This window comes from Colobus angolensis, unplaced genomic scaffold, assembly GCF_000951035.1.
Source record: "Colobus angolensis palliatus isolate OR3802 unplaced genomic scaffold, Cang.pa_1.0 Scaffold492, whole genome shotgun sequence".
In the NCBI taxonomy this organism is placed as follows: domain Eukaryota; kingdom Metazoa; phylum Chordata; class Mammalia; order Primates; family Cercopithecidae; genus Colobus; species Colobus angolensis.
The window spans coordinates 32,186-58,225 of NW_012118399.1; the positions used below are offsets into that span (position 1 = coordinate 32,186).

The window sequence follows — 26,040 nt, forward strand, 5'->3', positions numbered from 1 at the left end:
TGACCCAAGCACATTGATTCAGTGTCTAAATGAAGCATCTTAGACTTGTCACCAGACACTGGAATAATTTATTGATATGGATTAAGATTCACTGTCCATCAAAACAGCAGGTGCTGAAGAGACGTGACTACTTTGACAAATGGTCTCTCTCCTACCCCGGTCCTCCAATATGTCACTTAGTAGTCCCCAGAGGAATCCCTCGCTGTTCTTTTGTAGCAAACCATGTCCTTCTCTAATTTCAAATCTGAGAGTACCATTAGTTCTAATGTTCAATAGTCAACTAATTGACAGTTAAATATTTATCAAAGGGGATTCTGGGGACTTAACCTCACAACCCCCATAATCCTCAACAGGCCTCCAAAAATAAGCCACATAAGCATAATATCTGTGTAGACACTGTGTCCTTGACAAACGCAGCTTCAGAACGTATTTCCCAGGCTTTTTTCAGCTGCACTGCCAACCATAAGCCCTTCCTGCACAGACATGCTAGGAGCTTCAGATACACTGTAGTGCTTGCCTACTGTGTGCCTGAGAGTTGCTCCGGTTGATTGAGTACTTTCAACTGCAGGGCCCTACATCAAGTATAGAGATTGTGGCAGCAGCTGTCAGTTAGATCTTGGGGCTGAGGGGCTTAGAGTATCTTCTTAATAATGAGAGAGACAGCCATGGCAAGGAAAAGAGGGCAGTAATACAGCTTTCCAGTCTTACTAGGATTCGTGGACCCATACACAATTACTATCAGTTCTTGCTGTAATATGGACTCCATGAAGACAGAAACCTGGTATGTTTTACTCACCATTGTGGCTTCAGCACCTAACACAGTGTTAACAAATGGTGTGATGCAGGTCCACTGTGCACTGGTTACCAACTTGTCTGAGTCCAGTGGGAGAGAATACACTCATATGCAACAAGTTATATGAAGCAGATTTATTACTCACAGATAGGCAGCAAGGGACAACAGATGCCTACGATTCATTGTGAGCTGGTGCCCCACGGTACAGAAAGCTGCCCAGGGTGGATGGGGTCTCCACTCTGCATACCCCACTTGTACTGCAGATGAGGGACCCTGAAAAGTGGCCCATCTTGAGTTTTATCTTGGGGGGAAGCCTGACATGCTGGGCTAAAAATGTTGAAGGACATCTTGTTCTTACGGGGGACTGGAGCATAGCCGGGGCTGTTTTGGCTAGCTTCCCCCTTATCTCTGGATGTTGCGTTTTCAGCTCATTCTACAGTTATATTTGGAAGCTACACACAACAAAGAGGGAAAACTGTATCAGTCCAAGGCCACTCGAGAAGTGTCCTATACATGGCAAGTGCTTAATATAGGTTGAATGACAAATGCCAAGGTCATATAGGGCTGTGATTAAGAAGATAAACTCAGACCCAGATGCCTAGATCCCAATCCCAGATCCACTGCTCACTAGCTGGGAATGTGAATAAGTGAACATTTCTGTGCCTCAGTTTCCTTATTTTAAAACTAGAGATAATAACATATATCTCAAAGGGAAGTTATGCAGACTAAATGAATTAATGTTGATAAGCAGGTTATAACTAGTGCCTGGCATGCATTGTAAATGCTTATTAAACATCAGCTTACACGGCCCACTTTCTTTTCCATCATTACCAAGGTTTTGTTTTAGGAACTAAAGTTTGAGTTTGTGAGAACACATGCTAACATGTATGAGACCAGATTTAAATACACTTTTGCCTTAAGCCATCCAGCTATGCAGCTTTCTACTGATACAACGCTCTGGCACATCTCTTTCATCAACTCTGTTAATATACTGTTTGATTTACCCTTTTAGACTGAGAGCTCCTTGTAACCAGACACCACTCAAGAGTGCCTGATTTAGATGGATGCTCAGTGTTTTGAAATGAATGCGTGATTTACTCAATGAATGACTGTCTTGTGTGTGTCTTGATTTCCTCAACCCTGGGGCGGAACCCCAAACCCCTTCCCCATCTCTTGGGTTCCCCTTTACCCATGGTTCATCAGTCTCATCTGTGCATCCCCAGTTCCGATCACTCCAGCTTCTCATCCTATTGTTCCCATTTTAAGCACAACCTTTGTTTGATTGCCACCTCTCCTCAGTCTCCCTGGGCAATCCCTTTACATTCCCCTAATACCTGTTCTCTCTTCCTTTCTCTGTCCCCTCTACATGGCTTGCAAACTGTAACATTTACATTGGCAATCTTGCTTTGCACTTGCCCTTTATTTTAAGTCATATCAAATCCTTTTGGTAAACTGGAAAAGAATTAATTGCAAATAAAACATTATTTTCTTTCACAGCTTCTCTTTTCCTTTCACCCTCATAAGCAGCTCAGGCTGCCTCATTGTTCATTAGAAATACTTTTTCCCCATGGGTTGCAACTATATCATGACAGTATTTTTTTATTTTGCTGCTATTTTGGTGTTCGAAGTTCTGCTGGTCAGTGCTGCAACTTATTTTCACTCTGACCAGATTTGACTCTTATACATGTGTTAAGGGTAAGACAGAAAATAGATGGTGTGATTTACAACCCACTCCTCTCACCTCAGTGTCCACCTTGGAGGCATTTCTAGTCTTCTCAACTGAATGGAAATGACATATCAGAAATATTTAGACAATAGTACAAGCTAGTATAAAGTAACATTTTTGGAACTTTAACCATTTTCTAAAAGAAACTCTAGATTGCTTCAAAGCCTTCCTAGATTAGGGTCTCTCTGTGCAAGAATAATTACTTAATGCATCTGTCTGTTCCTTTAGAGTGTCATCTCCAAGTATTACTCTCTTAGCTCCTATAAAATTACAGTCTTCACAAGGATTAGGATCTTGTCTTCTCCTTCTTCTGTGTATTCTCATGGTGCCTAGAAAGAGTCTCCTGGCCAGGCATGGTGGCTCACATGTGTAATCTCAGCACTTTGGGAAGCTGATGGAGGCAGATTGCTTGAGCCCAGGAGTTTCAGAACAGCCTAGGGAACATAGGGAGACCTTCTCTCCACAAAAAGCAATAGAAAAAATCAGCCGAGCATGGTGGCATGCACCAGTGGTCCCAGCTACTCAGGAGGCTGAGGTGGGAAGATCGATTAAGTTGATGCTACAGTGAGCTATATGATGGTACCACTGCACTCCAGCCTGGGTGACGGGGTGAGACCCTGTCTCAAAAAAAAATTAAGTAATTAAATTAAAAAGAGCAAAAATATAAAAGAAAAAAAATAAAGTATCTGCATACAGAGGACACATAATGAACACTTGATGGAGAGATGGTTGCTGCAACCTGAAGTGACCTCCATGTAGCCCCACTCTGGGTGCAGGTGCACACCAGGAAGAGTTGGAAGCTACTGGTCATTTTCCAAGGGGACACTTGGGCCTCTGTGTAGCCTCACAAATGAAACTGATTTCCAAGGGCCAGTTCTGCAGTCACAGATTCTGAATTTTCTTCTCATCCTAAGAGCCATTTTTCTTGTGTGTCTTTGCCAGCTCCCCCACTCAGGGGAGTCACAGCAGTAGATTGGTTATGCTAAACACTCTACCTCAGGGCTTCGATCTGGATTTTTTTCACAGTGACCCAGTCATTTATATAGTTGAGATAGACTCGTCTTGAAACTTCACAAAGCCATTTAATTGTTTAAAAAGTCATAACTCTAGATAATTTGTATCTATGATATTTCCAGTTCTCTCTTTGATTCCCAGGGAATACCCTGCAAAGCAGGAATTTCAAGTGCATGCACTTTGCCTCTGTCTTCTTTGCCTTTTCTCAACCAAAATACTAATCATGTGAGCTGAACAACACACATTAGAAAGTGTTGATGTTTTCTTTGCATATGTTCTTTTTAGCTATAAAGTTTTATTTGCAAGGCAGGCATGCAAATAAAGGCAGAAACAATGCTAAGGATGTCCAGAAAATGTGACATGGTCCGTTATCTTTTTGTCCCTCAGTCTCTAGACCTGTGGAAAAGACATTATGTGTGGGACCCGCCCCGTTGCCCTCTCAGCTCTGCAATAACCCTTGCTCTACGGACTGCATAGTATCTTCCTGGTCAGCCTGGGGCTTGTGCATCCATGAAAACTGCCGTGATCCTCAGGGGAAAAAAGGTGAGTGCCTTGTTTGCATGTGCTTCATTTACTGCCAGTGTGCAAACATTTATTCTGGTAGCTAAGTCACTGATTAAGCCTGCTTAAGACAATATTTGTTTGCAAAATTTAGATAACCAGCTCAAGCCTGATGGTATTCAGTTTTAGGGAGGCAACTGAGACATTTCTGTGGAGTGCAAAATCTGACCTTGATTGACCTTCAGTTAGACTCACAGTTGACTACTACTCTATTTGGTATAACCTCATCTTTTGTTTTGTTTTGTTTTGTTTTCCAAGATGAAACATGCAATGGCATGATCTTGGCTCACTGCAACCTCTGTTTCCTGGGTTCAAACAATCCTCCTGCCTCAGCCTATTGAGTAGTTGGGATATTACAGGTGCCTGTCACCACACCCTGCTAATTTTTGTATTTTTAGTAGAGATGGGATTTCACCATGTTTGCCAGGCTGGTCTCGAACTCCTGACCTCGTGATCCACCCACCCCTCGGCCTCCCAAAGTGCTGGGATTACAGGGTTGAGCCACTGTGCCCGGCCCCATATTGTTTAATTTCTGATATTGATCTTGAGCTTGAGGAAAAATCTTCAACTTTTATATTCCTGTTTAATTTTGTAGGCCTCTGTAGTCTAGTTTTCTTCAGTTTGTAATCAAAATACACATCTTCATCTTCAAAAGTTCATTCCTAGTAATATCTTGTCTTCTCTTTCATTGACCCTTTAGTTTCTCTTGATACTGTATTCCCTTAAATGACAGTACTAAAAAACATTTCCTTTATCAAGAGAAATGAGATCCAAGGACATTCTAGAAATTAGGTTCTAGTTATTACATGCAAAGCAAGAATCCGTGGCCAAACACTTGATGGTAGCATGCTTGTGTTCCTAGAACCCTGCTCACTGCTTACTGCTCCATTCACATGAAAACCCACATTTCAGTAATTCCTAGAGTGCTCATATACACACATGTGCATGCCCAGACTCACTTACCCCTGCTCCTGGGCTTTTCCTTTCATTCTGACTCTTATTCTAAGGTAACACGGAAGATGTGCATTGGCTTTCAGGCAGGAAGAAGCTAACTTTCATTCTTTTGTCAAACCATAGAAATCTGGATCTCAATGAAGCCTGGAGAGGGCCTTGGGCAATTCTCTTATTTGACATGTAACCAGAATGTCCCCCATGCCTCTGCAGCTTGTGTACACAAATAAATTTCCTTTTATACTAATACCTATAGCTTGCAGTCTTATGATCTACATATATATAGTCAGCTGCATGTAGTCATATGAGATTCTTCAGGGTGATTTACATATTTTTAGAACAGCCATCTTATGTTTAGCCTGTGCTGCTCCTGTTTAGGTCACTGTCCAGAAGATCATGTGAGGTTGGACTAAGGCTCCCCCAGTCACTGTGGCTGTGGCATCACTTTGCTACATGAAGTGCTGCCTTCATCTGCTTTCAAAGCTGTAGAACCACCTCAGACCAAGTAGATCTGGGAGACTCTTGGTTATATTACTTGGGAGACTAATGGTTATAGGTGACAGAAACTCAACTGATACCAACTTAAGTCAAAAGAAGAGACTGTTTGAGCTCATGTAGCTGAAATGAGAAGAAAGGATAGGGCTGCATCCAAGAGTATAAACAGGCCAATGGGTCTCCATCTTGTTTTCTGATTCTTTCTTTACCTTTACAGTTCTCTCTCTCTCCATCTCTTGTGTCTGCTTTTCTCTATACCAGGTTCAATTTAAGGTAGTACATACAGCAGAAATAAATGTCTTCTCCATTGGTCCCAGGAATTGAATCTCTGTAGTTGTTTTATGTCATGTCCTCAGTCCTGAACTAACTACTCTGACTGGAGGATGTGGGGTTTACATGTTCAAATCCTGGACATGTGGCCACTACTGGGATCAGGAGAGGAACAGTTTCCTTCAGACTTCACAGACGGAGAATGGAGAGATGTGACTCCCTCAGAAAAAAGTGAGGTACCGGTACTGCAGGCAGGTAGAAGCAGTTCTGAGGGCCAGGTTTTATAGGTGTTTATTAAATAGATGTTTACTAAATGCTTTCTCCCCTTCGTTCTGGGCCATGGATTCTCTATGGCAGTTCAGAGAATGGCCCTCCCTCCCTCCCTCCCTCCTTTTCTTTTCTTTTCTCTTTTCTTTTCTTTTCTTTTCTTTCTTTTCTTTCCTTTTCTTTCCCTTTTCTTCCTTTCCTTTCCTTTCTTTCTCACTCTTGTTGCCCAGGCTGGAGTGCAGTGGCACGATCTTGGCTCACTGCAACCTCTGCCTCCTGGGTTCAAGCAGTTCTCCTGCCTCAGCCTCCCGAGTAGCTGGGATTGCAGGCATGCACCACCATGTCTGGCTAATTTTTGTGTTTTTAGTAGAGATGGGGTTTCTCCATGTTGATCAGGCTGGTTGCCCTAATTGTGTGTTGCATTTTTTTGTCACTTGAGCTCAAATTTTCACAAAACTCCTGTTAAAAACTGGCTCCTTGAACTTTCAGTTTTATTTTTCCGGATAATTCAGAACTGGCCCATGGAACTTCAGACCCCCTCCCTTGGCCCCATTCCACAAAGTAACTTTTTTGCCACATTTTTATCCCCATTGGCCCCTATTCCTTTGTAGTAAAAGCCAACCTGTGCAGATATACCCTGGTCCATCTTTCATAAGACACCACTTGCTATAGGTTGAATTGTGTTCTCCCAAAAAGACATGTTCAAATCCCACCCCCTGGTACATATGAATAGGATGTTATTTGGAAATAGGGTTATTTCAGAAGTAATGAAGTTAAGATTAGCTCATACTAGATTAAGGTAGGCTCTATTCCAGTGACTGGTGTTCTTGCAAGAAGAGGAATATTTTGGGCACAATGACATACCCAGAGAGGAGAGTGACATGTGAGGACATTGAGACATAGAAGACAAAAGGAGAGACCACATGAAAATGGAGGCAGACATTGGGAGTAATGTGTTCCAAGCCAAGGAGCACCACGGAGAGCCACAACCCCCAGAAGCTAGGAGATAGGCATGGCACAGATCCTTCTGTAAAGCCTCTAGAGGGAGCATGTGACGCATGGCCCCGCTGACACCTTGATTTCAGGCTTCCAGCCTGCAGGACTGTGAGATGATACATTTCTGTTGATTTAAGTTGCCCAATTTCCAGTACTTAGTTATGGCAGCTCTAGAAACTAATACACTGCCCAGCTTTGGGTCAGCATTTAGGCTCAACAAGGATACAGCACTGCACAAAATGACAACACCAAAGTGTCAAGAAGTAAGGTAATTTGTCTAAAGTCCTGTGGTGATTTAATTATGGTCATGCTGGCTCTGAAGCTCTGGTTTCCTGTCTCTTGAGTCCAGTGTCCCTCCAAACCCTAGGCTTCCTTAGTTGTTTTTCTCCATCAGCCTAAAGAAGTTTGGATCAAAGTACAAGCTCAGTTCTGAAAAGAGAAGCCATCTACCCATCATGCACCACGTTAGTCAGTGTGAGCCATTACTCCTGAGAGCAAATCATTGAGCGGATGCAGGAGACAAGGTGTGGGGCGTGGGATGTATCTAGTGCCAGTACGTCATCATTGGAAGAAGTGGGAAAAGAGACTGCAGTTGTGGGAGGGAGGGAGGTTGTGCTGAGAGTAGCCTAAGAGCACCAGATAACTAGAGGTGGGGAGTGTTTTACCCCAATCAATACTTTTTTTCAAAGGGAGACTCAGCCTTTGCAAAGGGCTGAAGGAGAGGATGGAGGCAGTAGAACCTCTCACCTGAAGGTGGTACTGTCCCCACAGCCTCCTGCAGAGTTTAGGGACATGTTGGGATTGGTGAGAATTAGCCATTTGTTAATAGAATCCATACTGTGGCTGAATGGCTGTCCCCTGAACTGTAGTCACTGACAGGAGGGACGGTAAGCCCTGATGATTGTTATTCAGGTCTAGGAGTTTGCTATTTTATAAATGCTTCCCTAGAGCAGAGAGAATTTTGGTTTGTAAGGTCTTGCTGAAACCTGCCAGGACCACCTGCCTATATTCCCTCTTGGGAAGAATAAAGAATAAAGTTTTCCCTCTAGGGAAATGATTCTGTTCTTTCAAGGTATCCAAGCATGTTATGATGACAGCAAGTAGTCTTGTTATTTCTACTGACTTGTATGTATTAGGTCTGAGATCCCCCTCAGTCTTGGTTTCTGTCCCATGATTCTACTGTGAGTTCTGCCAGGATCACTGACTGGTACAAACTAAAGATACTTTAGAATTCTACAGAAGCTGGGGTACACAGGCTAATGCATTAAATATTGCAAAACTCTGGGATATAAGCGGGAGTGTTTACCTTCACATTTGAATTTCCTACTCTAAAATGCAGTGATTCCACTAGCAGAAATCTAGGACATTTATACTTTCCTAGATATTTCATACTCTTAAAAAATACACACACACACCCAGAAAGATGGAGTATTTCAGAGAAAAGCAAGCAAATGACAGCCAAAAAAAATAAAAAAAAGAAAAAGAAAGAAAGAAAGAAAGAATGTGGAAAGTAGGCTAGAATACCATTTTTCTCCTCTCTGGGCTTTCCCAGTCATTGTGTTATTGCTCTGGTACATTTCCTTCATTCACATTAAGAAAAAAAGAAGAAAGGAATGGGAAAGTAGGAAATGTTTTATTACCAAATGGAAGAAATTAGTTACTATAGAAATTATCTTTACATGACTTTTATTCTTAATCAGAAATCCTTCCATTAGGAATCGAAGACTTGTGGCTGTCGGCTATTCAGAGTACATTAGAAAATCAGCCGATGTTCACAGCCTTCACACCCTTCCGTGGTGCCATGACAGGCAGACAAGGGAACCTTGATCGGCAGGTTGGTGCTTGTCAAGTGAAGCTACGATGCCTTTCAGAGGAATTTAAATTGGGTCAGGTTTTATCATTTATTGCTTTCTCTTTGATACACTCCCAGAGCTTTATAATTAGAGATACAGGGAAGAGAATTAGCCTGAAAAAATAAACACTCATAGACAAACTCTACACATAGATATGAAGCATTTTTTAAATTTTTTCTTGACATATAGACACACATTTATATGACATCCTTGTTCCTTTCAGACATATACTAGAAAGGCAGAATTGCCCACTGAAGTTGTTCTAAAGAGGAATTTGCTGGAGGCTCCCTATAGGGTGTCACAACAGCCAGCTGCTTACGTGGAAGGACTTCAGGGATTCCTTCCCTCAATGAGAGCATCCAAGTCCTTAAAAATTCCCGAAGGACAAGATATTTTGAAACTGAGAAGCCATGACTATTTTTTGAAGACAGTCTTTTATGCTCTAAACAAATTCGATAACATGTTAAAGTTGGAAAATGCTGACATGTTTTAGAGCTTACATAACAAAAATGGGGGACATTTCCATTTTCCATCTTTGCCTGCTAGATAGGCTTTCCATTGAATTCGAAGCCTATGAAATCACTTTGCTTTCTCATAGATAGTATATGCTAAGAGACAGGTTTGTTTTTTTTTTTCTGTGTCTATGTGTTTGGAGTAGTTCGGGGGGTTCTGTTAACTTCTCATTCTAAGCTTTGGGAGTTCTCATGCTGACATCACCCTATCAAGATGTCTTCTTAGTTTCTGTATTTACACCAGGCTGTAGACTAATAATGATGCTATAAAATACTACCCCTGCAGGAGAGTGGTTGATTTCTAAAGGGTTAGGATCGAAGCTTCAATCTGCTCAGATTCTTTCACTCAGAGTTGTTACCCAAAGTTCAGGGCTACCAAAGAGGAAGAGCAAATGGAGTACTTAAGACAGAATAAGCTTTTGTCCTGTTTGTTTAATCTGCTGGGCTTTCTTTTTTATTGTTTTTATTTTATTTTATTTATTTTATTTTATTTTATTATTTACTTATTTATTTTCTGAGACAGAGTCTCACTCAGTCACCCAGACTGGAGTGCAGTGGCGTGATCTCAGCTGACTGCAACCTCCACCTCCCGGGATCAAGCAATTCTGCCTCAGCCTCCCGAATAGCTGGGATTACAGGCATGTGCCACCCTGCCTAGCTAATTTTTTTGTATTTTTAGTAGAGATGAAGTTTCACCATATTGGCCAGGCTGGAACCTGCTGGACTTTCTTCACGCCTGTCTCAGTGGAGTCAGTGTTGAGACATAGCATTGCCCGTGGATAGCTCATGTGTACACTTCTGGTCTACTAACTCATGCAGAAATACAGCCCTCAGACCTGGATATACCCTCCTGAGCCTCCTTTAATTCTTCCGTGGCTTCAATTAAAAAACACTGACCCCTTTTCTGCCATCTGCTCATCTTCCCTTTTCTTTCCCCAACCCACTATCCATTCTTTTCTAATTGTCTCTTGTAGAATTATATACTAAATCATAATTCTTGGGGTCACAGAAAAAAATAAACCCTGCAGATACTAGTTTCACTAAAGGTGAATTGAATCTATGGTCAGGAAGTGATAATTATGACTCTCCCCTGCTACCCAGTATCTAAAATTCCACCGTCCAATCTACTCACCTTTAGTACCTTCAAATAAACCATAGTGCCTTTCAGGTTCACTTTATAAAATGTACTGAAAACGCTATATCTGCAGGAGCTGACTTTAATCCTTTCTTGTGAGGAGGCAATGACTCTGAAAGACTTCTGCTGATTTTCACGCCCATCCATTTAATCAGTAATAATGCACCTTTGGAGAAGTAATAAAGTGGCATCTTAGTTTTCACACATGCAAAATGGGAATAGTAACATAACATAGGTTTGAGGCTTTATTCATTTAGAGTAATAAAGTAAAGTTACTGTCCCAGTCTTGGTAAAGGGTGAATATTGGTTTATGCATTTGCTTTTTTTCCTTGTTGGGTTTTATGCTTTGAGAAGAATACACGTTTCCAGTTCCTCCTGTGGCTTCCCATAGTACAGGAAAGTGGTGTGCAAATGGCAGTTAATATTTATGGAATAATATCATCTAATTAATATGAAACTCAGTAAATGAAGATGACTGGTGGGCTGGCCCCAGCCACTGTGGACTTGGCAATTGTATATCTTTCAGAACAGAAGCACCTGGGGGAAGCCTGATGACTATTGCAGGCATGAACAGCGATGTGTGATTAAAGTTAAGTGCTAGCAAGAGAATCCAAGGTTTTTGTTTTATGCTGAGCTTGTGCTGTGATTTGATCCTAGTTAGAGTCAGGACAAGGGCAGCACAAATGAAAGACTGAAGGAATTTATTGACTGAGGAGATGTAATCTATAGTTTATGGCAAGATGGATGCAACTTGATTAATGGAGGAAAACTGAACATGCCCCTCAATGGCATTAGGTTCCAAATAATAGGACACCCAGAATCCTTCGTAAAGACTGCTAAGTTTCTCTGCTCAAGTCTGGGCTGGCTGTCAAACCGTGTAAATCATGGTGACTCGTGCCATGTCTTGCTCAAAAATAAAATCAAAACAAGCAAACATATAAGACAATAAGTAAGCAGCATGTAGATGTTACATATAACAATAGAGGTAATTCGAGTTTTGTGGAAGCGAGAGCTTGTAGGTCATTGTAGTTTGATGCTCATCAAATGAAGTTTAGAGCCCTGTATGCATCTCTTTTCAAGGAGGCCCAGGAAGGAAACTGAGCCCTTCTGTCAATTTTATTTGGCTAGTTAATGATATAGACATGGAGGTATGGAGGTATAAAGCATGGGAGAAGCCTTTTTTTTTTTTTTTAAACTGCCCTGATCTTAACAGTGTTAATGCCATGAGAATATAGCCTCTGACTGGCTGAATTATTTCTTCCTAAGGTCTAATCCTTAAAGAGTCTAGGAGTACCTTTTAAAGGGAGGTTCTGGGTTATCTTAGACAAAATAAACAAAACAAACAAAAAAAAAACAAAAAAAAACCAAACAAACAAACAAAAAAACCAACCAAACAAATCAAACTCAAATAAAGCACTTAAAAATCCTTACCTAGGCCGGGCGCGGTGGCTCAAGCCTGTAATCCCAGCACTTTGGGAGGCCGAGACGGGTGGATCACGAGGTCAGGAGATCGAGACCATCCTGGCTAACACGGTGAAACCCCATCTCTACTAAAAAAATACAAAAATCTAGCTGGGCAAGGTGGCGGGCGCCTGTAGTCCCAGCTACTCCGAAGGCTGAGGCAGGAGAATGGCGGGAACCCGGGAGGTGGAGCTTGCAGTGAGCTGAGATCCAGCCACTGCACTCCAGCCTGGGCAACAGAGCGAGACTACGTCTCAAAAAAAAAAAAAAAAAAAAAAATCCTTACCTAAAATTCTTGCCCAGCCCTGTACTTTGCTAAAATACTTAGTATTTTTAAGGATTTTTAAGTGCTTTATTTGACGGGGTTTTGTTTTTTGTTTTTTGTTTTTTGGTCTAAGATAACCCAGAACCTCCCTGCCACTTTTTCTTATGTCTCAAAACCACATGTTCATTGTGTTCTAGGCTCCTTGGCTGTGCTATTTAAGACAAGTGGTCTTTCTCCAACTATACCTTGAGGTGTGTAACTTTTTCATGAGAGGGATGTTACCTCTCATGCTCCCTAACTTATCCTTCTCCCCTCCCCTTGTGGAAAGGGTAGTGGGTATGCAACTCTCACACTGGGAATTGAATGTTCTCTGCGCTATCAAACTCTCTCATTTTCTTTACTTACTCCGAGGAATAAATGAATAACAATTTCTTAAAATGTTATTCATGCAAAACTGTTGGTTATGTTAAAAGAAAAAGGAATTAAAAGAATTAAATCTGTTGATTGAATTTGGAATAGAAATAGTGGAAGATGAGATCCACAGAAGGTAGACGTAGCCTTTAGAAGTGATATTGTATCATGGGGTCCAGAGATTGAAAATTTGGACTAAAGGGTTTAATCTGGTTCTCAGTCCTTCTTTATTAGGTCACTTTGCTTTTGAAAAATTGTGCATTCATTTTTATCATTTAAAAATAGAGGGATTTCTGGTTTCTTAGACAAAATGGAAGGATCTGCTAACAGACGGTACATGATCTCTAATGCCGAGAATCAATAGAAGCTGAATAGTAGTCAGGCACTTTAGAGCAGGCCCATGGATCCAAACACTCGCTGCAGTCTCATGGTTGACCCATTTGCCTCGATGTGTGTACCTACTTGACTCCTGTTGATTTACATTTGTGACTCTGGGCCCATAGCATGTAAAACACATCTATGTTCTTAGTACAGTCTCTGTCTGGGACTTTGGGGCCCTAGTCCCACAGTACACTTTTTTTAAACAGAATAACAATCATGGACCCATGTCTAGCCTGGGTGGAAAGTTAACTCCAAAGATATATTGTCTTTACAAGGCAGACTGATGTGTAAATCTCAGTGACATGATGCAGATAAATCTTGGAGCAGGAAGTTGTGAATGGTCGGGCACCAAGGAGATGCCAAAGAGGTGATGTATTTCAACTGAATGCAGCGTAACAAGAATGTCAAAAACAACAGCAAAAAGAAAATGTGGATTAATCTATATTTAGATCATTTCTGAGTTTCCATTTATTTTTACTGGTTTATTGATACCATAGGACTTATGCTACTTATTATTCCATTGAATTATGTCTGACTTCTCCAACTCCTAAGTTGTAAACTCTTGGAAAACAGATTTCCTGCTTTTATTCTTTCCCATTCTCTCTCTTTGTTTTTTCTCCACATCTCATCCTCTCACTTCACACAGAATAAAACACATCAAGATAATACATGCTTAGAGCAATGAGTACTTGAATAAGTTTTCATCTCTCACCCAGCTGCTTCTTTTCCTTTACTAGAAAAGAGTGGAATTCTGTGAAACGTTTTCTCTCTCGTTTTAGGATTTAGAACGAGGCAGCGCCATGTCCTCATGGAATCTACAGGACCTGCAGGGCATTGCCCTCATTTGGTGGAATCTGTTCCTTGTGAGGATCCAACATGCTACCGATGGCTGGCATCAGAAGGGATCTGTTTCCCTGATCATGGAAAATGTGGCCTGGGACATCGCATTCTGAAGGCCATCTGCCAGAATGACCACGGTATGACCCAGTGACCCATTAGAGGTGTTAGGATGTTAAGTATCAGACAAATAACACATGGCCACCCTTCAATAGATCATCCTTATGAGGAAGAGAAGCACAGCCTTTTTTGTCCTTGAATATTTAATGTTTACATCAAGTGACACATTGCTGCAAAGTAGGATGCCATGACTTAATATGGGGCCACATACTCCACGACAGAGCACTATTTGATTGTACCTAAATGCAGTACAGCAAACCTAGAGATTTCTCAAGAGTTTTTAATTTGTCAAAAAAAAGTAGAAAACAAATCTCTTGAATAATGTTCAACTTATCAATACAAAACAAGTAAAGGCCAATGTATAACATGCCTTTATATATTATAAACAAACACCACCTTGTTAAGAATCCAGGACTGAAATATCCTTCAAGTTTAAAAAACAACCAAACAAGACTAACTAAGTGGTTTTTATTTATATAACATTAGAGTTGAGTCAGCTATAGAATAGACACAATACTAACATTTCCGAAGAACTGTTTTTAAATACAAGTTGTCATGATTTACAAAACTATTAACAATGATGTTTTTCCTCCATCAGCCAGCACCTGGTAGGTTGTTTGAAATGAAAGGTGATTCAGAAAACATGTAAGTCATGTGGAAATAAGAAAAGTGACATGTTAAACCTTGATCCAAAACTTTAAAAAACTTCAGTGCCTTGGAAGAATATCATGTATATTTATTAATCAGTTCTACCATGAGAACTCCCTTTTATAATGCTCATGATATGTGGGATGAAGTGTTTTGAACTTATGCAGCTAAGTAATCCATAGAACAGAAGGAAATCACAAAATAGATTCAGAATGGATAATAGCATCCACACAGGGTTGATATATATTACAAAGCTTTTCCTTCCTTTTTTCTTTCTCTCTCTCCCTGCCTCTCTTCATCCTTTCTTCATTCCTTCCTTCCTTCTTTCTTTTCAATCATTAGCATAATTACACAGGTATAGATTTTGTCAGGTGATATAATTGGTTACCTGTGGAAACCAGGTGATTGTTTAATTAGAGGGCAACAACAGATTGTATTAGCTACAGCAGAGTGTTAAAACTAATAGCAACTCCTGTGGATATTAACATATAATTTTTGAATTGTAACATATGTGCAGTTTAGTAACAGATCACTTTTGTATTCCTTTTGTTTGTGTGATATTGTGTTTTATAATAAGACGTATTTTTTTGCTCTTTGTCCCTGGCTTCTTATCACAGAGCTCCTAAAACCCTGGTAATTTCCTGAGATACAGGGGTCCTAGGAGAATCTTTTGTTTTAATAGTCGGTCTTTGATCCTGGTTCCTGACACAGCTCTTAAATCTCTTGAAATTTCCTGAGTGCGAGGCCTGCCTTACTCTAATGAAGTGATGCTTGGTGAGCTTCTGAATGGGGGATGATCACCAGAAAGACCAAACCATGATTAGAAGCTTAGGGATTTCAGTTCACCCACTGGAAAGAAGAGAGGGTCTGGAGATTGGGTTAATAATTGGTCCTACTTACATAAACACCTCTGAACTATGAGGTACAGAGAGCTTCTGGGCTGCTGGAAACATGGCAGTGCTGAGAGGGTAGCAGATCCCAGCAAGGGTATGGAAGCCCCACACTCTGTCCTCCATACCTTGTCCTGTGCATCTTTTCCTCATGAATCTCTTATGGCTTTTCATGTATATTCTTTGTAATATCTTTTATGATAAACCAATAAATATAAAATGTTTCCATGAGTTCTGTAATATATCCTAGGAAATTATAGGACCTGAGGAAGGAGTTGTGGGAACCCCGATGTATAACCATGGGTCAGAAGCACTGGCGACAGTCTGGGACTTGTGATGGGCATCTGAAGTGAGGGGCCGTCTTGCGCGACTTAGCCCATAACCTGTGGGATCCAATGCTAACTCCAAATAGATAGTGTTAGAGTTGAGGGAAATTGTAGGATGTCCAAGTGGTGTTGGAGAATTGTGTGGTTGCAGAAGTGTTCTGTGTTGAGTTTGGAGTAAGAAGTGAAGTATGGAAGTTTAAAACATGAGTTGGGAGTAAGAAGTGAAGTATGGAAGTTTAAACATGGAAGTTTAAAACTAGCTCTAGTTCTAGAGCTAGACAGGTTGCAGTTTCAACTCTGCTACTCACCTGCTAGGTGATCTCAGGAAATTTATTTAACTTGGAAGCATCCTTTCTTTCAGCTGACTAGTGGGGTAATAAAACCCCCCTCTCACTCTTAAGACTGTGAGAGTTAAATTAGTTATATAACAATGATTAATGAAGTGGCAATGATTTTTTGAATGGCATATGACCATTCAAAAAAGCCATAAATGTATTTTATGTATATTTTAAAGTACAATTTTTATTCTACCCTGTCCTGAAGAATTGGTCAAAGAGCATTCTTTTAAAAAATGAAAATAATAAGGAGGATTAGAATAACCAAAACTACTTCTTCCTCCCCAATTCCAGCTAAGGAAACAGGAAGATCATTGGTTTGGTTGGAACCCAGTGATAAATGACTCTCTTGCCTTGTTATCTCACAACAGATATTAGAGGGTTGTCATGATATCTCTGTCCACTTGGCTAGGAACTTCTTTCATAACTTATACTGAACCATCTACAATCATCACCTTTACTATTTTACAGCAGTTTTAGAGCTTTCTTGCTTATTCCTGTGAAATGACTAATTTTCAGCTTTTGACCTACACTCTGAACTTAACATGTGCAGAAGAGGGAATTAATATTTGTTCATATCAGCTCTGTGAAATCTTTGTGGTTTTTAAATACTTGAATGATTCTCTCATCGTTTGTGGGGCAATTACCATGGTCATGGTTATGGGAACATACTTGGCCTCCCAGTGGCTGAAGCTGTCTTTTGTTCTGTGTGAAACTGAAAATGTGGTCTGGTTACACGTTTTGTGATTCAGCTTCATTGTGAATCTGGGTGATTGATGATAGAAGTTTGGTAGAGAAGTGCTCCTGTTTGACTCCTACATATTATCAGGGTCTTTCCATAACTACAGGAGTTGACAGAACAGTTGACATTAATTTAAATGAATGGAGAAAGACAGGTTTGAGATATACAGTGTCCTTTGATCTCCTTTTTTTTTGTTTTGTAACATTTGATATTTTTCCCCCATCACTCTTGGTTTATTAATTGCTTCATAGACACTTTCTTTCAGAATTTATTTTGAATTTAACAGATGAGACCAAAATAAATTATTTTTGATTTTTTAAAAAACACTTACATTAGATCTACTCGGACTTGAGGCCTACTGTAATTTCTAAGGGTAACTTGGCTTATTTACCATTTTTAGGCCTTTACATATGATCTCTTTCCAGATATCCTGCATATAGGTATTTAGAAAGGAGTATTCAGCATCCCTATGTCCCACTCAAATTGTGGAACCATGAGATTTCTACATAAGCGTGACCAAGATTCTGTAGGACTCTTGATAGTGTCTTGTTGGGTGTCTTGTTAGCTGCTAGGAAGACGTACTGCTCTTCCCCGGAAGTTTGTTTAGACCATTAGCTTACAAACTTCAAAAATATATAATCTGTGTCACATTGAAACCAGGGAGTATTTGGAAATAGCAATTTTTGATGTGCCTAAACTTTGTGGATTAATTTAAGAGTGTGGTCTACTTTGGGTTATCTTAGATTCGAGTAGTCATCTTTAAATTCTACAGCTATCTCTGCTTTGTTCCGTTCTCTACTTTGATTTATTGGCAATACTATCAGTGCCAGTGAAGCTCCTATTTCTCCCTCAAGCCTGTAATTATAGCAAACAATATGTTAGTCAGTAATATTTATTTTCAGGAGGAAAATTGCATAATAGATTGTATAAATGAGTGTTGTTCTTTGGAATCTGATTTCTGAGTCTCTGATTGGTGGAATAGCTTTGATTTCTGTCCTCTGCACAACATCTTATCATTGTATGGGTTAATAGACATTTACGGAGAGTAGAATATGCATAGGTTATTCTTGTCTCATTGACAAGGATGTTTTCTCACTTCAAAGTAGGCACTTGAAATGTAAATGGAGTGAGATTCAAAAATGCAAGCCCAACATATTTCTCCCTTAGAATATCAGATTTACTCACTGCATTTTAAATATCGATTCTCAAACATATAACTGGTTCGTTATTGCCAGGTTTCACTGGCGATTGATGAAAGTTTACCACCAAGTGACGTCTTCAAAAGCAAGTTAGAAAAACCCCCATCATGCCAGGGGAGTGGACAGCGTTCCCAGTGGCTGGCAAGTGACTACTATGTTTCATCTTTCATGTGTCCACAACGCAAAGTGGGCAGAAGACTCCACGGGGTCGTTGGATAAACACCTGTCTGCCTGCTGGAGCAGTCAGACCTGGAACACTCACCACCTGCTTTGCCCCATAATTTGCCAAATAGGCTATCTTGAAAAAAAAAAAAAAAGTGTGTATATGTTTCTGAAAACACCTTCATTTAGGGATAATGCAACATGCAATCTGCACTTCTGGAAGGTAAATGCCCACACTAGTGAAGAGTGTAATAGATCACAAAAACTAAGTTTACATGTTGATAGGTGCATGGAGTTAGAGTTCTGCAGTGTTGCCAAAAACACTCCCTTGCATACAAGGTTTTTTTATTTTCACAGTTGCACTATACTTTTTCCATGCAAATATTTTTCTTAAGCAGTGTATGTATTTGCACAGCACGATGAATGATTTTGCATCATTAAAGTGGCTTTGCTTTTTATTTCAAGGGTATTTTTCTAGGAGTCCTTGCCTTAAATCATTGGCCTTGAACACTCCAGGCATGTTACCTTTAATCTTGGCTAAAATGGCATGTACTTGTAAGCTCTAACACTGTAAGTACCTTTTCAAGGAGGACTTCAACTAGTGGAAAGTGTTAGAATAATCATTTACCTAAGTTGGAGCAAACATTTTAAAAATGGTTTTAAATCTATGATTGGAGTTGAAAGTTTTGTTTTGTTTGTTTGTGTCATTTTTAGATCTCAAAAATGTTCTTTGGCTTACCTGTGAGAATAATGTCAGACTCCATTCAAATAAAAATCATTTTTTGGAATATTTTGCGATTCACCAGAATTCTAAAGAGAACTCCTTTTGTGTTGACTTTATTTTTAAACCCTTCGATTATGCTGTATCTCGTGCTGTTAACAAATGCTGCTTTACTTCTGCTCTGCGTGTTTTTGCTTTTGCTTATAAAATGTTCTAAATCCTGTTTCAGAACAATATTTATTTTCTTGTATTTTAGGATGAAAGAAGAATAGATTATTCATCAGATATTTCTTTTTCACATAAGTATATTCCTGCAGTGAATCAACCTATTCAAGAGATGCTACAAAATTAGACGCACCCCTGAGGATATGTAGGCTCTAAAATAAAGTTAAAATGTGGATTTTCTAAAAGTTTTGAGAAATGGCAACTTGGTTAAAATAAGTATGCAGTTTATTAAGATGTGCATTTTGGAAGGGATAATAGTAATTGGATATCTCTTTTCTTTTTTAAGAAAGTAACTATCATTTTCTCTTATACTATCAATTTTTTATTTGTGTAGGAAAAACTCCCACTTACCTTTATATAAGGATGGGAATCTTATCTTGCCAACTTCTTGCCACCTGTTTGGAAGAATTGAAGAATGGGAGAATAAACATGGGCATGCATTTGTATTAGCAATGCAAATTCAGAGAAATGGCCTTTTGGAATAGTCAGAAGTAGTGGGTTGTAGCACACACTGTTGTTTCCTGCTCAGATCCCCTTTGCCATTTCCCATTTCTGTGGATGTCAGCCTGAAATTCCAGCTGATATCACCTACATCTCTTTGTCTAAGAAATGTCTCTGTCCACTGCGGCCTCCCTAGGGAATTGGCAACCCCAGGGAACAGTCTTCAACTATTGATTGAGAGTTGTTGATACACACCCAGTTTCTTTCTTCTTGGTTGGAATAGCCCGGAGGTGTATGTTTGAAGCTGTTTCCTTATTGATTACCTACTCTTTACCAGGCTCCTCCCTTTCCTGCCTCACTTCCCTACTCTTTGGCTCCCTGGCGTGGCTTCCCAATAAGTACTTGTCTGGTAATCTTTGTTACAGAGTTTCATTATGACACAGCTGAAGCTAAGACAAAGATGCTTGGAAAGATATTTAGTCAGTCCATTCCTATAGGAGATACAAAATCCAATTCAAATCATACCATGTTGATGATAGTTTTTTAAAGAATTACCTTTCAAAGCAGAAATGATACAGTATCTCACGAGAGATCATTCAATATTTTGAACAACCCTCAGTCTTTATTCATTATTTGCTGTTATTCAAAGGGCTTCAATATACTGTTTCTGTTCTCCCTATGAAAACATAAAAAATATTGAATTCCATTTATTTTCTAGTTAGGCAATCTGGGTAACATACATCATCATCTTGAATATTTTGCAATTCACCAGGATTCTAAAGAGAACTCCTTGTTTTTCAACTATTGAGTCATGTATGACTCTGGAGGGGGACTAGGTTATTCTTATTTTCATTATGTAGTTGATTCCAGATTGTATTGGAATAGTTCTGAAAAAGAAAAAGATAAACAGACCTCTACTGGGTATTAAAGTAATTACTTGTATAGGAAAATTGGGTCTGAAATGTTGGGGAAACATGGTGCTCTATCTTGTTTCTTCTAGATGAGTGGTTCTAAAACTAGTGGGCATCAGAATCACCTGGTGGGCTTGTAAAACCACATGTTTCCAGCCCCTACCCCAGAGTTTCTGATTCAGTAGGGCTGGAATAGGGCTCAGGAACTTGTATTTCTCGCAGGTTCCCAGGTGATGCTGGTGTTGATCCAGGGACCAGACTTTGAAAAACACAGTTGGAAGCCAACAAAGGACAATGGGCAGCTTCATAATGTTAGCATATAACAGAGAAGTAGGCTAGAGCACATCTTACAAGGCATGTATTACACTTAGAATCAAGAGTAGTATTGGGTGGGGTGCAGTGGCTCACACCTGTAATTCCATCACTTTGGGAGGCCGAGGTGGGCAGATCACTTGAGGTCAGGAGATCGATACCATCCTGGACAATATGGTGAAACCCCATCTCTACCAAAGATATAAAAATTAGCTGAGCATGGCGGGACGTGCCTATAATCCCAGCTACTCAGGAGACTGAGGCCGGAGAATCAGTTGAACCTGGGAGGCGGAGGTTGCAGTGAGCCGAGATCGCACTGCTGCACTCCAGCCTGGCGACAAAGCTAGACTCCTCCAGCCTGGCAACAAAGCAAGACTCCGTCTCAGATAAAAAAAAAAAAAAAAAAAAAAAAAAAAGTAGTAGTATTGGTCCTAATCTTTTTTCTTGTTTCCTGCCGAAGAAGTTATTCTTGAAATTCTTGAAATATTCCAGAAGCAAGCAGTGAGTTTTTTTTTGTTTTGTTTTGTTTTTTTTACTTCTTTATTGTTACCTGTGAATTACTAAATGATCAAATAGTGGAAAGCAATAGTGTTCTCTTGCAGGAACAGAAGACACGTGATATGTGAGATGAGTTATTTAGGTTTAGAGGAGAGAATTTTCATTTCAGCAAGTTGTCTTTTGCAGACCACCACCTGGTAGCAGTTTGGTGTCAATGTCTTTACCTAAGGAAATGTGGTGATGACAAATACGTTGTATTAAATTTTGAAATGAACGTGACATTGCAGTTGAAAGTGTCAATAAGATCAGGCTGTGCTGTTCAAGCTACAGGAATCAGACTGCAAGGGAGATTAAATTAGAAAGTTTCTGTAGCCAAATTCCTCGTTCCCTTTCATTTAGTTGTCTTGCAGTGAAATTAAAGATGAAACTAATAATGTTTTGCAATGAGGAAATCCAAAAGAGCAAAATAGAGATTCATTCTAATCAGAGATTCCCCATCCATGTTTGACGTGAAGGTGGGAGTAGATGTAAACTGCTGAATCAATTTAAATGCTAAAGAGAGAGAAACTGCAATGCGGGTTTAAATATATTTACTGTATGTTGTCTTGATAAACAGGCATTGTATTTTGAATTACTTCCACTTTCTACCCTGCTGCATACATAGACATTGCAAGATAGCTTTTGTCTTTTTTCTCCTTTAAAAAGGGGCCTAAATAAATGACTGTTCCCGTCACTACTCCACCAATAGTTCACAATCAGACTAAATGTAATCTGTTTTTTCCAGACTTTAATATTTAGAAATAGCTTAGAGTAAATTGCTTCCTGAGTTGTACCTCTGTCTCTCATAGGAGTGCTGTCTCCTTTTTCTGTCTCTTCAGAAATTCTTATTAGGCAATCGACTTTCTGTTCCCATTCTGTATGATTCAAGAAGCAAAATGAGTCCTAGATTGTACTGATATTTCAAAATGTAGCTCATGTGATTAAATGGTCAACCGAACCTTTCAGTGAGAATTAATATGAGATTGTCACCTTTGCTATCCTTTTCATCTTCTCTCCAGACATGTCCTAAGTTTTTCTATTCCCTATTCCGCTGTAATGCCAATAACAGGGATTAGTTGTAGCATTAGTCACAGGAACACAGTTTTGTTTTCACTTTCTGAAATGTATTTTAAAGTGGTATTTTGCTGTTTCATAGGACCCTTGGCTCATTACTCTTGACACATTTACCGGTTTTCCCTCTATGTAGACACAAAAAACGTAACGAACATGGATAAAACACTTCTCCATTATGATTGAGAAATTTACACTGGTGGTATGACCAATATGGCTAGATAAGGAAAAGTAATCAGAGGTTTACACATTCTGTACCTATTCAAATGCTTTCAGGAAATATAGTAATCAAAAAGCCCTCATAGAAAGCCCCTTCCACCCCATGTGAAATCAATATTTTTGTTTTACTTAATCTTATAATCAAATACTTTTTGAATTACTAAATTAACATATACATATATTTTAACTGATTCATGAATCAAGAATTCATAGTGTGTAACCTTTTGTGCTCTGAAATGCCATAGCTCATAATCAGTGCTTCTTTACCTCTGTTACCTCTATGGTAATTTGCTTCCACAGTCACAGTCATGTTGTTCCCCTGCCTGAGATGCTTATCCTCCTCTTCTTCCTTTGGCTAATTCTTATTTCTCCTTTAAGAACTTGAATTGGTGTCCTTCAAGAAACATTTTCTTCACTCCCACTCCAACTATTTTATGCTGGTCTAGAATCTCAAGTGAATATTATGTTTGTCACTTGCCCAAGATTATTTGTCACAGCCATTCATGGTAATTTTCTTTCCTTTATAGGTTATTGGTTCAGAAATGGGTAACGTTGAATTTGTTTAGGTCAACAAGATATGAGAAGAGGGACTTGAACAAGGAAGGCTGTTGTTTTAATTGCTGCTGTGATCCATCTTATTATAACAGGATATGTAGCTTCAGGATAAAGGCATTACTGTATACAGTAGGTCAGAGATTGAAAGATACTCTGGGTCCTAGAAGATATTGTTGATCCACTGAATCCACAGTCTGAGCACTGGCTGTTATGTGAGACAATCTATTTCCTTACTGTTAAAGCCAGTTTCTATCACAGTAGGTACCAGTTGCTGCAGAAATCATTATAATTGATGGACTGCTCATCATTTGTGTTTTCATAACAGTTCGTGATTCAGTTATCAATACCTTTATTATGTTAAAATTATCTGTTTATTTCTCTGTTTCTGCCATTTGACTCAGCTTCTCGAGGGCACATACCTTGACTCATTTATCATTTTATTCTTGGCGTGATACCAGAGTGTCTGGTATACTAAGGTACACTTAATGTTTATAGAACTTGAAAGAGTTATTTCAATTGATTCACACAATAGCCCAACTGGAAATTATTGTTATTTTTTATTCCAAATTTACTGATGGGGAAATTGTAGGCAGAGATGTTGATGGTTTAAAGTCACTTAACTGGTAATTTCTGCTACCAGAAGTTTGAACTCCAGTTATAGGACTCCAAACCAGTGCTTGTTCTACTTTATGAATGTTGGCGAATGCATGTCACCTGTACCAGCTACATCGATGGCCTGAGATTTATTCTCAATGCAGCACTAGAGGCACTTGTGCCAACTCACTGGGCTAGGCTCATGAAACCTATTCCTAACCATACACTAAGCATATTGCCTTTTGTTTCCCTAGTGTAAGCTAAGAGCAAGAGAGATGAAAACATAAAGCCCACACACATTTCCCTCTGGCACAAAGTGAATTTAAGTTAGATATATAGTACATACTTGTCTGGTTTTCCCTGCAACTGTAATTCTAATCTTGATCATATTCAGACAGCTAAGCAGCGTAGAATTTATTCATCAGAATGGATTGGGAGGAGAGAGAAGCAGAGTCTCTGAAAAAGGAGATATGTGAAATCACAAAGAAGATAGGAGACAGCTCTTTAGGGATAAACAGCTTTTCACTCCTTCGTCGTAGAGATATTCCTGGAGGAGGATGATAGCGGAGCTGCTAATAACACCGTATTGAGAAGTTTGAGAAAGTTTAGTAAAAAGCAAGCAAAATTTGAGACACCAAAGTGGTCTTTAATATTACATCAGAGTTCATTAAATATACTTAAATAAGGATTCATTGAGAAGGAAAGGTAGTTATTTCTGTGTTGTTCCAGAGGGCAAACAGGTACAAATAAAAAGATGACAGATGTTGGCCTAACATGAGAATACATGTTCCATTTTAGCTGCCTAGCAATGGTTAGTAATGAGCTCAGTATCACCAGAGACATACTCACAGAGGCTGGGACCAGCGCTTAGGGTTTCTGCAGGGGAATCTCCTCACTGTTCTGCAAGTGAGGTTAGCTCTGTGGACCATCTGCTGCCATTTTGGACAGGACACTTTTGTATTTTTCCTTGTTGTCCTGCAATTAATGATATTTAGCATCTCTGGCACTCCCCCATGGATTGGCAGTCATGTCCCCTCATCATCATGGCAAACAAAATGGACCACATATTTTTTATTGTCTCCATAAGGAGTACTGGTATTGCTCCTGGTAGAAAACCACAGGCAAGGAGAAGTCTAGTTTTTCCCAAGTTATCAAGATTATGTTTAATTAATTGATTTTAATTAATTTTAATATTAAAATTTAAGTTAGAATGGATTAAGGAAAGTAGCAGTATATTTTGAGTGCATTGTAATTAAAAGCTAAAATAAGATCAGGCTGCAAATTTAAATTGGAAATTTCAGGTAAATAGAAAATTCACTTATCCAGAAGGGCCAATCAGCATCATTATTGATAAATAGGGTTTCTTTGTTTATAAGGCATCCCAGCAGGTATAAGAGGATAATATGAAAGGGAAAGTGTGACTTCCTTTTTAGAGAAATACTAAGGCATGTGGGTATTTGTTTATTGAGACAAGTAGGACCCTGTGCTTTAGGAACTTGGCAAGGAGCACAATCACAAAATCATTTCCATGCAATATTTATCACAGGCACAGCTGAGAGAAACAGTGTATGTCCAGGTATTCTGAAATCCTTCCCTGGGTTAATTCTGACTGGGGAGAACTGTGTGCCTGGAGAACATAATACTGACAACTTACAGAATTGTTTTCACAGAAATGTTGATGACTGTGATGTTAGCTGCCTATAGTGTATGAAGTTATAAGACTCTTCACCATGAAACTCACTGTCATTTCCTCAAAAGCTATGAGATTCAGGGTCTTTACCTTGTATGTTTCAGCATCCTGTATGAGAATCCATAGGAGTAACACTGGTCAGTTCTAAATCAAACATATTTGCCCATCTCTGTGTGATAATATGGCTGCCAGCATGGGTTGAATACACCCTGAAAATTATACTGATGACCGGATTCCCAGATTGTCTCCCTCCTGGACTCATTTTACTTCCTTCCTTTCTTTCATATCATTTGAGTGTCATCTTGTATACTGTGTGTCACTCCTAATTTCTCCACTTGCCAGGTGTGTGACTTTGAGAAAGTTACTGCTGTCTTTGACATCTCAGTTTTGCTGTGAGAAATGGAAGTTAGAATA

At 39.5% G+C, this 26,040-nt stretch overlaps 1 protein-coding gene across 1 annotated transcript in view; it reads left to right on the plus strand.

The window, feature by feature from the left end:
- LOC105524243 (thrombospondin type-1 domain-containing protein 7B) overlaps positions 1 to 26,040 on the plus strand; it is a 543,827-nt gene that overhangs the window by 5,205 nt on the left and 512,582 nt on the right. The window contains exons 3-4 of the mRNA XM_011959437.1: positions 3,921 to 4,076; positions 13,871 to 14,068. Of these exons, the coding sequence (XP_011814827.1) occupies positions 3,921 to 4,076; positions 13,871 to 14,068 (354 nt within the window). The remainder of the gene's footprint in view (positions 1 to 3,920; positions 4,077 to 13,870; positions 14,069 to 26,040) is intronic.